Source organism: Drosophila hydei, unplaced genomic scaffold, assembly GCF_003285905.1.
Source record: "Drosophila hydei strain 15085-1641.00,03,60 unplaced genomic scaffold, DhydRS2 tig00008114-arrow-pilon, whole genome shotgun sequence".
In the NCBI taxonomy this organism is placed as follows: domain Eukaryota; kingdom Metazoa; phylum Arthropoda; class Insecta; order Diptera; family Drosophilidae; genus Drosophila; species Drosophila hydei.
Window position 1 is genome coordinate 4580451 of NW_022045827.1, and position 12997 is coordinate 4593447.

At 37.6% G+C, this 12997-nt stretch overlaps 1 protein-coding gene across 1 annotated transcript; it reads right to left on the minus strand.

Annotated features, from left to right (window-relative positions):
* Positions 1-484: 484 nt before the first annotated feature.
* On the minus strand, positions 485-1054 carry LOC111599485 (proteasome maturation protein-like). The gene has a single exon (XM_023315152.2). The coding sequence runs from the start codon at positions 954-956 to the stop codon at positions 582-584; it is 375 nt and encodes a 124-aa protein (XP_023170920.2). The 5' UTR covers positions 957-1054; the 3' UTR covers positions 485-581.
* Positions 1055-12997: the final 11943 nt, after the last annotated feature.

Here is a 12997-nt window from a genome sequence, read left to right on the forward strand (position 1 = left end):
TCCTGAGTGCATGTGTCGCTCTACAGCAATGTCCGTGTATGTGTATGTGTGTGTGGCATGTTTGTGGCGTGTTTGTATGTCTAGTGGCTGGGCATGTCCGTCTAAGCTTTTGATTCTTTCACTGACGTTTTCAGAAATCGCCATGTTATTTACAGCTTCCAGTTATTAGGTTTGCTACAAACCGGAAGCCTTTGCACATCTCCACACGGAATAGAATATGTGCGCTTCATAAGCATGTCAAATGATGTGCACATAAATTGAGGTTCTTTAAAGGCTTTAACGTTAGGTGTGCGCCGCGACGCGAGTCTAGCCTCCACGTTGATGAGCAGAAAGCAATTAAGAGTGCAAAAAATGGCATTAGGAGACAAGAGAAAATTGCTTGAAAAAGAACGAACACTTCTTTCGCAATTAATGAAAAAGTAAAGAGCAAAAGAGGATAAGTAATGGAATAAATATAGAAACAGAACTTAAGCAAGCTCCGTGCTATTACTACTCATCATAACTGAGTTGGCCAGCAGCAAGGGATTTGTATTTAATTGTAAAGCATAACAGAGGAGAAATATAGAATCTTTCTCTTTCTCTTAGAGTTGCAGGCCTAGGAACTCCTCCATGACAATGTGTGGCGAACGCACTTGCTGCTCGAACGCGGGCCGAGTGAGATAGTCGGAAAAGTTGAACTCGTTACAGCGACCAGTGAGCACATCATCCATTAAGTTGCTGGACCGCAGAAACGGAAGTCGTCCTGTTTGGCTGACGGCGAACCGTTCCATGCACATCTGTAAAGGCAGCGCCAGACCCTTTTCATTGCGCAGCGTTTGCATATCCAGCTTAAATTTGTATTCGTCGTAATTGGTCACAGAGTTTGGCAATAACTGCGGCCAGGCCAATTCGGTAAGGCTGTCCGGCTCGCTGGAATGCAGACTCTGCTTCGTTGCATTCACCTTTTTGTCCGACATTGCGCAGAGAAATCGAAGTAAAAGTATTTTCTTGTTTATGATTATTATTTTGTATGCTACTTGATTGCGTAGTGAAAAGTTGTCTAATACTGAAATGTAGTAGGACAGATTGAAGTGTTAGGATTTAAAGTTGACAGCAAGAGAGAGAGCTATGCATATAGTAGGCTGTTTAGCTATATATTAAGATATATATATATATATTATTTTATTATGTCAAAGTGTTTACCTAGCAGCTATCTTTTTGGTATAAAGGTTTGTTTTTAATTGATTTTAGAGCATAGAATATCTTGCAGGTATTCAAAGCTCATTGAAATCTGAGTCAAGATGAGTACTTTGTAGATTAAAGGCTGCATTGAATGCATTCGGTTACATTTCAGCAAACAGATTGCAATTGTTTCTCTCAAGGAACGATCAGTACAAATTATTAAAATATATATTGATTAAAATATATTCAAATATAACTAAAGTTAGTTATTTATAGTTACGCAACCATTTGGGATGATAGTGTATATGGATTTTGGAATTGGATTTATCAAGTTTCACCTCAGTTTTCGGCATGCGCTGTGTAATTAATTATTTGTGCCACTAAGTCGAGCCATTTCCATGCCAGACGCATATATACGAGGGACCGCAGGATGGCAGCCACCGTCAGCCCCACCGCCAATGCCATCGCCAACACCATCAACATCGCCTGCTTTTTGCATAATTCAACCACTGGCAGGCGGGTCACGTAGACAACGCAAACGGCGTGATTAGGGTTTTCGGCTCACACGAAGCGTTCAGCGACCAAAGATCCTGTCCAGGGCCCAGGCTCAGACTAACCACAGCATGTGTGTCTGCAGATGTGTGTGTGTGTGTGTGTGTGTGTGTGTGTGTGTGTGTGTGTGTGTGTGTGTGTGTGTGTGTGTGTATGTGGCTGTGGTGGCTGTTGTTGTTTATGCCGCTGGCATCATTAATACCCAAATCAAAGTTTGTTTGTCTCTCACACAGTTGTGTAACACATCTCAGTTTAAATGCTGAAGCGGAGCAAACGTCTGAAGCCTTTTTAATTATCCATTTTTATTGGCATTTGCCTGACATTCTTTTAATTTCCAATTAAGTTAAACTAAACTTATCTTTTAATAAAAACTTTAAATCATATCAAAAACATAAGTCGAATATGTTAAAATATAAACAAGTCAGCAAGTAATACAAAAATATATTTGTAAAACTATAAAAATCTATATAAAAAGATACATTTTTATGACTAATCAAATATTTCACAAAAATATATAAATAATTGTAATTAAAATTCAATGAATGAAATAGACGGAATTGTTTATTTTAATAAAATTTTTCTATAAAATAAAAATCAAAATATAAATAACCACATAAAATAAAAACAATATCAAATTAAAAAGTAATAAAAGAATTTGATAAAAAGTCGTTAAAAATAACTAGTTAAATAAATAAATAAAAAGATATTTTTAAGTTTAAATACATTATTATTTGTTGGATCTTTTTAAATTTGAATGACAATAAAACTTTTTTTAAGCTTTTTAAATTAAAAAAGAATTTTTTAAGGTTTTATTCAGTTTAAAACACAATTTACAAAAAATTTCAATAATGTTTTCATTATATGTTCTTAAAAGTGGACTTAAAATAAAAAATAAAATAAACATCAGCATGCCTCTCTCCGTGCACGGTAAATATGTTTTATGCATTCCGAGCTGCTGAGCAATCGGGCAAAAATCAGCGAAAATAAACCACGAAATGGTGGTAAAAACAGAAGCATTAATTAGCTCGAATGCCGCAAATATTAATTGCATTTATTTGCGAGCGTGTCGAATCGTGTGTATGTTAAATAGCTGCGGACCGCGCCTCAAATTCAGTCCGTTTTGCTGACTAAGGCTTCATTAGTCGAAACTTCTTAATTGTTTCATTAATGCAATGCAATCCGTTTGCTTGGCACTTAATTTAATTTTATTTGCTGTCGCTGCTGCCACTGCCGCTGTCGCTGCCATTGCTCCCGCTTCTGCTGTAGTTTTTAAATAATTGTGCTCAATTATTTCACCCAATTTAACATTTCCTCAACTCTCACTTTATGTGCGTTTGTGTGTGAGTGGGGATTTCGTGCTTACTGTACACATTTAAATGACGTCATTTATATTCCGGCGGGATAAGCACTTGATGTAAAATTACTAGCGACGAGCGTTAGCCGGAATCCAAAAAAAAATATTCAATTAAACCCGTTTCTTCGCCGAAAACACCGTTGACAGCGCTTATTAATCTGACGTCATTTCTCTCACACCGTCCTCGAGCACCTCTCTCGCACTCCCACTCCATGCACTTTTTCGTTCTGAAATGTAATTAATGTAATTGTTATTACCACAAGGCTTTCATGTTTGCTCTCGCTGTCCACTCGCAGGCCTAATAAAAATGTATACCTGAGCCTGACGCGGACTGCGGGTGAGGTTGAGAGGTAGAGAGAGAGAGCGCACGAGCGGATCGCCATAGAAATAGCAATTCATTATTTGCATGAAACCCAACCTCAAGCGCCACTCAAACAGCGGCCCGAGCACTCCAAGCCCGTTAGACTTTTGACCATATTTTTGCATTTATGCGCCTGAAACGCGCTAATAGGTACTTCAAATAGTAAACCTTTGGCTAAATTTACACTAGATAAAACTATAGTTCGATATGTTGAAATAATCAGAATTTACAATAACACAAAATAATATAAGATTGATAAAGATATAAACTTGAATCAAACTAAAGTGCATTCGCTAGTCAAAGCAAGCTTTGCCACATTTCCATGTTTGATTTGATTCCATATACCATTTATATATATATATGCATGTATATAGAGAGTATACTCTATATAGTTTTGCGCTTGGCAGAACGCGAAATTTGTTTTGGCCAACCAAAAAAGCCACCATCGTCAAATTTGAATGAATGACTGCAGTGGAAATGCAACTGCCAGTCAGTCAGAAAGAGTTGAAGGTTTGCTTTATATTGCTCTCGTTTTTTTTTTGGCGCTACTCGAAAATAATAAAACAGCCAAAAGCAAGTAGAAAAAGAAGAGAAAAAGGCATTGCCTACTTTTTAGCTGAAGTGCTGCGGCTGGCTCTGCGGTTTTTTTGCATTCGCAAATGGTTAAAGTCATTTATTTGAAACAAATCATTTGCCATGCCAACTAGGCAGCCAGCTGCCTAGACACTTAAGCATTGGATCGCAAAAAGGCTGACAAGTTAAAGCAGCGCCGGATCATTAAAGCCATGCCCACACAGCCCACTTTGGGGGCCGGGAGGCCAATTTTTCAAAAGCACACGAACAAGAACTTTGACTGACGCTTGTCGCTTGCCATTCCAAGATAAACTTCGCTCTGGTTCGAAACTTATTGAGGCGCAAACACTTGGACGGGGCCGCCCAACAACTGTCTGTCGCTATCTATATGTATATATACACTGCATGAAACAATTGTGTTACAACGAGATGTGCCTAAAATAAAGATGTTATATATATTTAGAAAAATTTTTTAAAAATATATAGGCTATATATTTGGAATTAAAAATAAATATGAAATATTTATTATATATATTTTCAACAATAAATTAGTTTATATATTGAATTAAGTTGTGTTTGATTAATCTTATAAAAATATGAAAATCTATTCAATAATTTCATTTTTTCTAATAATTTCTTTTATTAAATGAAACTTATTCAAAATTGAAGCTTTATGCTGAAATTATGTTTATTCACTTCTCCAATATTTTTGACTGATTTTTACATATTTCATAATTTTCTACCTGCGCCAAAAGATTTACTACCTTAAACACTTAATTAAAAAAAATTCAATTGGAAATTATTTTCATCATCTATAAGCTATTATGTATAATCATATGCAAACGCTAGTACATTTTTACTTCTGTTAAAAATTTTTATTAAATATATGAAATGTTAAATATAAATATTTATGTATATCTATTTTTATTTGCATTATATTTTTTCTTTTTTTCTCAGTGTATGTAATGTACATGCAAACATAATACGACGGGCAGTCGGCTGACTGGCACGCCCATTGTTATAGGGCTCACGCCGCCCAGCAACGGCAGCGTCAGCAGCAGTAGAAGAAACAGCGCCAATGGCATTGGCATACCCCAGTTGCCGTTGTATGATAAACTTTTCTAATTGTCAGTTTCAGCAAGTGACAAACGACAGAAATTATGTTATCTTATCAAAGTTGGCGCTACTTTTGCTCAGAATGTGCTGGGTCTTGTAACTGTATGTGTCTGCCTCTCTCTCTCTGTGTTTGTATTGTGCTGGTAGCAAAAGTTGCTACCAGTTGTTCGAAATTTAAGAATATTATCTTTAAGCATGTTGTTTGTATATATCAACATTGTTGCCGCTGTTATACTTGTTGTTCTTTGTTTGTTTGTATTGTTGTTGTTGCTGCTGCTGCTGCTGCTGCTGCTGCTGCTATAACTGTTACTGTTACTTATTAACATTACAAAAGCGCGTGTGCTGTGCCTTTTGGCATAAATTCAGTTATGCCAAATTGACTTCTGTCTGACAACTGCTCGCCCCCATCCTCCTGCTCCGTGCGACCGACAAATAAAATATGTATTAAAATGCAAACTGCTTTTGGCTCAGACTGTTTTATTTTGTTTTATTTGAATGGGTTTCAGTTGGCAGGCAGCACTTAAGGCGAGCAGCGCCAAACAGCTGCTGCAGTTCTCAGGCCTATTTTCATTCTTGTAAAACTTGTGCTCGGCATATCATTTACACAAGGACACACAAAGGCTGTCTGGTCGAGTCTTTGAATGAAACTTGCCAGTTGACATGAAAAATGCTTTTTGATTGATAGCCAAGACGAGCCAAGCCGAGCCGAGCAATGTTTATTTAATAAATGAAATTCATGCATATACATTTCTTTTATTCCTTTCTTTTGCTGGCCCAATTCAGGCCGGCTTTTGTTTTACCGAAAACGGCTACCAAAAACTGTCATCTGTTGTTTTCAGCTCGCCTTACATACATATGTATGTATCTCGATATATATATATATATCTTTTTTTTGTGTATTTATATGTTGGGTTTAGAATTTCCAAATGAATCAATTTCAGGCTGTGACAGCAATTAGGCACAGCAGCTCTTTAAGTCTCCATGAGAAAACAAGCTCTAAAATAATTAGAGAATATTGAAAGTCAGCTTTTTAGAATCTGCTTATATACATATTATAAATACATATATATATATTATATAAAAAATTGAGGGTAGCAAACATAATGCTCTTCAATTATGAGAGTCTAAGAAAATTATTTTGCTTAAGCAGTCAAAACTTTGTTTAGTTAAGCAGTTAACTTAATGCATCAAAATGCTTTCAAAAACTATCTTTCTAGTATTTACAGGTGCTTTCTTTTAAGAAATATGTTCACTTGCGATAAATCTGTAAATCAAATCATTTCATATAATCAAGCAGGCCACCGAAACTCACTTATTGCACCCATCACATCCATCGTTCAATATATTTGCGCCATTCGACTTTTCTCGCTATTTGCTGGGCCAAGCTGTTGCGAAAGTAAAGAGTTTATCATAAGTGAATACGTTTAAATAAAAAATAGAAGTATTATATAACGAGTGCAACAGTTGAAATTGTGCGCGTTCGTCAGTCTGAGGTGACAGTTGAGCAGCTCTGGCAATCAAAGCCAGCATCTGCAGCAGCAGGTTTGAGTCACAGCAAAAATATTGTGAAATATATATAAGCTAGGAAAATGCTCACGTAACTGCACGAATATTTGAGGTAATAATATAAATATAAAATAAAATATAAAAAAGCAAAATCCTTTCGTGGCAGCAGCGCAACAAAATTTCTGTTTTGTTTTCTTTTTCTTTATTTTATATTATTTTTATTTGTTGTTGCTGCTGTTGTTGTTGTTGTTGTTAGCAGTGCGCTTTATGGCGTGAAGCGGAATAATTCAATCAGCAGAAAAAGCAAGAGAGAGAGAGAGAGAAAAAATGGGTGAAAAGGAAAAGAGTAGCTGGAAAAGGGCGCAGCATGACCGGGCGTCCTCCAGTGTCAGTTTTGTGCAAGCGCACAAAATCCAAGCAATTTAAACTTGAAACGCTTGCAGTGAAAGGCGCGCGCGTGCAACTTAAACAAACCGGAAAAGCAAACACATCAGAGCGACACAGTTAAGGAGGAACTTCCTGTTGCCAAAGCATGGCTAAACAACAGCAACAGCAACAGCAACGGCAACAATACCAACAACAGCGACTGTCGTATCAAGGATGTGACACAAGTAGAACGCTACGCACTCCACTGCCAAGTCGTCATCCGGGCCCAGCCTGGCCCGGCCTGGCCAAGGACATGTGCCTTTGCCTTTGCCTTTGCCTTTGCCTTTGCCAGCTTAATTTCATTTATTTACCTGAAAGCTGTTTATGTGCTTGTGAAATTACAAATTAAATTTTTAATCACGAATTAAAAGAGCAGCTGAGCACGCGGAGGATGTCCTGTCGCGCACCTGTGTGCATGGCTCTAGATTTATCTGTATCTGTTGTCGCTCCATTTCTAGTTGATTAACTGCAACTGCAGCAGCCCCGGCCATCAGATGCGCAATTAAAAGCTGCGGGAATTTTTAGTGGCATATGAAGAGATTCCACAATGCGATAACTCCCAAGATTCGCCACCGAAATCTCATGATAAATAAAAAGAAAAAAATCAAGTTAAGTAATCGAATTTCAAATAAATTGCTCAATTTAAAATAATTAAATCATTTCTATTTTATTTTATTTTATTTTATTTTTGCTAAAGATTTATGTAATGAATATGATTCTAGGAACTCGTGCGATTTATATTTCTCTCGAGCTTATGGATCATTAATTTTTCGGTGCCGTTCACGCTTGTGTAGGTGCCTGGAAGATGGGAGCCAAGGTTCTTGGGAGTCGACAAAGCGCCTTTGCGCGCTGCTCGCTGCTCTCTGCTGGCTGCTCGCTGCTCGCCGCTCGTTTCGACCATAAGAAATAATGTTGTTTATGTTGTGCAAACATAAAATTTTTTTCTGCTTCTTCTTCTGCTTCTTATTCCCCTTTACTCCCTTTACTCCCCTTACTCTCCTTTATGTGGCACATACCTATATACTATATAGGAATATAAGTTGCCAGCCTGACTTTCACAGCACTTATATACCTATATATATATATATATATAGAGATGTTTATATATGTTATGTGAGTGTGTGTGGGTGTGGGTGTGTGTACATACGAGCATTGCCAATTTTTGTCGTTTCTCTGTGTGGCTGGCTGTGCGCTTTGCCTTTTTGCGCGCTGGCAATAAAGTTGTTGGAATTTAGCTGAACCGAAAATAGTTTATGGCGGAAGTCATTAAGTGGCTCGGTTTACAGCAGCCACAACATGAAAAACAGAAGTGCCCGCCCCGAGCCTGAGCTCAGGCTTGAACCCGCGCCCAGACTCCGGGCACATGGACATGGAGCCGGGGACTCAACTCAACTCAGTGCGCCTCTGTGTGTCGTTTCTGTGCCGACTTTTTTACGATATTTTTATAGACGAATTATGGTTTTTATTTGGCGCTTTCTCTACACACACATACACACATACCTCTGTGTGTATGTGTACATATGATGCTTTATGCTGCAGTTTTGCACCATGACTTCATGGCTCGGTTTTATTTATTTTTATTTATTTAATTTAATTATTTTAAAATGATTTGTGCATATAGTATACGATATATTCAGTATATGTATGCGCCATAAAGGAAACGTTATACGCACTGCACACAAATTGCATTTCTATTGAGTTAGCAACGGCTGCAAAGCTGGCATTCAATTAACATTTCTTTATGCGCCACACATGGCTTAGTAATCACGTTAGCTTCAATAATTTGTTTTGCCTTTTACATTTGCATTTCGATGCATTTGAATTACCAACGGATCTCTGACGAAAACCGCAGCCGAATGCAAAAACTGCTGCCCACAGCTTAAGAGATGTGTTGAAATTTATTTTAGCCGGCTGGCGGCTGGCGGCTGGCGGCTTTGGCACACTTTAAATTCTAATTTCATGCATTTTGCACATCAATAAAATGCCTTGACTTCTACTTAGACCACCAGAGTGGTCTCCACACTCGTCTTCACTCTCTTCAGTGTTCACTCCGGACATGATTTGCTTTTATGAGTATAATTCGCCAGCACCGGGACGAAACGTGAGCAAATTTTACAGGGGTTTTGCTTGTGGCTTGTGCTTTACGAGTAGGCGAATAGTGAGCAAGGCTCTCTCTCTCTCTCTCACTCTGTAGTACATTATATACCAAGACGGAACACATAAAAGCATATTGTTCTACAGGAAACTTGATGGCGCTGTGAATGGGAGACGATGGATTATCTGCTGGAGTGGTTTTCAGATGCCAGCTTATCCACATTAAAATATCAAATAATTTTAGCTATATAATCGCAAAAATTATCTCGATTATCTGAACCAAATAGCATTTATAAACGAATAAGTATAAGTAAATGCAAGAAATTTTGAAGAAATTAAATTAATAGCAATGAACTCAAAATTTATGCATATTTAAGTGTGTATGTAAATGTATTTATGTATGTCAATGAATGTATTTATTATGGTGTGTATGTATTTATTTCTATAGATTTTAGAGATTTTTCCCTTGCAGCCATCAAAAAGAAACTACTGCTGCAAAATATGGCTTTCATTTCTTCAAATTTTGTTGCATGCAATATGCGTTTTGCATTATTCAATTAAGTTGAAAATATGTTTAGAAATCTTTTTCTTTATTTTGGATCTATCTGGGATTTATGATTCTTTACTTTCTTACTATATCTCTCTTTTATCTGCCTGTCTCTATCCTCTTATCTATCTCTTTCTATCTCGCACTTTACCATTCACTCTCTTCTACTGTTTCCGTCTTTGTTTCTGCCAGTCTCTCTCTCTTCCTCTTTGTCCTTTGTCACTTTGTCGCTCTCTATATCTCGGTCTGTTTTTTCGCTCTCTCTCTCTCTTCTCACTCTCTTGCTCTCTCTCTCTCTCGCTCTCTCTCTCCCTTTCTCTGGCTCTCTTGCTCTTTCTCACTCTTTCTCTCTCTGCTTGTAGTTACATGTATTTCGTTCCATCTCTCTTCCTATTCTCCCCCTGTGTTTGTCTCTTTATTTTCTACTATTTCATTTCTCTCTATCTCACTCTCCCTCTTATTTACTTGTGCATCATTCCCTTTATTCCCCTTTATAACTCTCTTTCACTCAGTCTGCATCCAGCTAACTAATTTATGTAACAATGAAATAAGATTCTTTTGTTAAGTAGGTATGCATATATACAAATGTATAAGAGTACTCAAGAGTACTCGATAGTTTGCCACTGAATATCCTTTGGTACACAATGCACTTGAACTTATTAGTTCTCCGGCTTTTGCGAAATTTACTTTTTCAACTCAAATGTTATTTATTATATTATTTGAATAGTATATTTTGAGCAGCGGCCAGCTGAGCGCACACACAAACAAACACAAACGAATTGAGAGAAACTTACTAATGATGCAGAAGCTATATAAAGATTATTTGCCGGCCACTGCTGGAACTGATTGATGGCTCTAATTAAATTTGCACGAGCATAAAACTTTTATTGTAAGCCATAAATGTGAAACTTTGTGGAAAATCAGCTAGGAAACTGCAGAGCAGCAATAGAGCGCTCAGCGAAAACTCTCTATACATACAATAACATTTATTTAAACTTTGCCAAGCCACAAAATGGCTTTAAATATACTAACTTACTAAATGTTCGAGTGTGTGGGAAGCAGCTCTGTGTGAGTTTATGTTTTCTGCAAAGGCCAAGGGGCTGTTGTCGCCTTATCTGGGTGAGCAGTCGACGATTTATGATTGCACACTCAGCATAATCAATTCTTATAAATTATTGTTATTGTTGGCGGTCTGGTTAGCGGTAGAGGCGACGGCTCCAAAGTGTTGAGCAGAGTTGGGGAGACGGGCGGGTGGCGGCGGCAGCAGCTGACAACATTAAACAATCCGCATGACTTATGGGCACAACGAACCAGAGAGTCAACCAAATTCACAGACGAGACTCCCACACATAAACACACGCTAGTCTTTAAACTTAATGGACGCGCTTAAAGCGAGCTGTGTGGCAGCCAGAGCAACCACCAGGAGTACTCGCCGGGCAGCCAGCATTTGCAATAAACAAAGTCTGGCAGGGAAGATCAATGACTCCATTGAAGTTCAATAAAATGTGCTGGCCCAAAATGAAGGTGCACCGCAGTCGGCGACACAAACCCGTACAAAACCTATCGGACGAGCGGCAATAACTGCGGCAGACTCAAAGAGCATTGCATGCATAAATAATGCGCTGCATGCGGCGGAATCGAACAGTGGGCGGGGCCGAGGCAGACCTAGGCATAGTTGGCGCTGGTCACGGTTCCGTTGATGGCAGAGAGCTGCTGCTCGTTCTGGTGCACAGCCTGTGCTGGCATTCAATATTACGTTATGCACAATATGAACACACAAAAAAAAACATGTAAGAGTGCTCAGCTCGAGGGTGATTGACTAACAAGTACCCTATGCACAGTGGGGCACAGTGCTACAGTGCTACAGTACCCAGGCAGAGCCAAGAGCTAGTTTTATATAAAAATAAAAAAACTTTATTAACACTCAATATGCAGACACTAGAGTGCAACTTTAGAGTATGTAAGTTGCACTTGAAGCACTGTAATTTGAGAGGAAGTGAGACAAGGGCCTGAAGCAACATGCAAATAGAATGTGTTAGAGCATGGCTCTAAGTTTTTGTATAAGTTTTTATTTTAGTTTTTGAAATATTCAAGCCTTACTTAAACCAACAGAAGTTTTCTAAGTTAGTAAAAATATATACATATATATATTTTATTTACTTCCATGCGAGCTATCTATAGCCACATTCATCTACATATGGCACACCCGCTCTTAGCAGCTACAGGGTATGCAAAAATACTGCAAATAGCAGCGTTGCCTGGCCACGGCACAGAGACGACAATGCAAATAAAATCCTTCGATTTTCTTTTTGCTTGCAAATTTCAAAGGTAATTTTTAGCCGATGCCAGTGACAGTTGAAAGCGAATCGAATGCTTGGCGACTTTAGTGTGCACAGCTATCGATTTTACTCCAATCCTTGTCGTTTTTTGTATACTTAGAGCCACTGTTTTAGTCGTGCATTTGTGTAATGGCTCAAGTCCGCCATAGTCAAACTGAAATTGATAATTGAATTAACCGCGCAACTGTCAATTGTTTGCACCTGCTGACAATTTTAATTGAATTTATTTAAGCCGCTGGCAAAGTTTTTGGTCGCCCAGCGCAGCACACCAAACATGAAAAAAAGCAAGGCAATTATTGAAACAGTCCAAATATTTTATTTAAAATTGAGCAAGCAGCAAATGTAATTGGCGAAATAAAAGTTAAATTATAAGGAAGCAGATCAGAGCAGCTTAAATTTAAGCACATATGTTTGGGCTTTAAAGCTATATAAATTTTAGCTTGAAATGTGAGAAACTTTTATTTGCTGTTTAAAAAGTTTTTATTTAGCTCTATTAGAGGAACAAAATAGAGATTCACACGTATACCATGTAGTAATTCATAAAGTGTTTAAATGCTTCAAGTCACCTTAATTTGCTCTCCTTACATAACTCAGCTTGAACTTAAAATATCCTGAAGTATTTCATGCCTTACTTATTTTCATTTGAAAACTTCGCTAAATTTAATCATAAATAAATAAGAGCCTGAGCAAATGTGACTGATATTTTTTCGTATAGCTATATTTTAGTAGCGGCTCAACTTATCGATACTATTTAAATGCTTAAATATTTAATAAGCTTTACCATTTTAGTAAACATCATAGCTGAATGAATTTTCTTAAAATTCTAGGTCAACTTTTTATACACAACGTCAATTTGCTGGTGTTGTCGGTTTGAGTAATATTCTATAGTTAATGGCATGGATATAGTTTAATTTGCATTTATTTTCTTATAGCTCTTATTTGCTCACTCGACGTACAGCAAAAGGTAT

Excerpts from the sequence above, each read along its gene's own strand:
- LOC111599485 (XM_023315152.2), bottom strand. The coding sequence starts at position 956 with ATGTCGGACAAAAAGGTGAATGCAACGAAGCAGAGTCTGCATTCCAGC.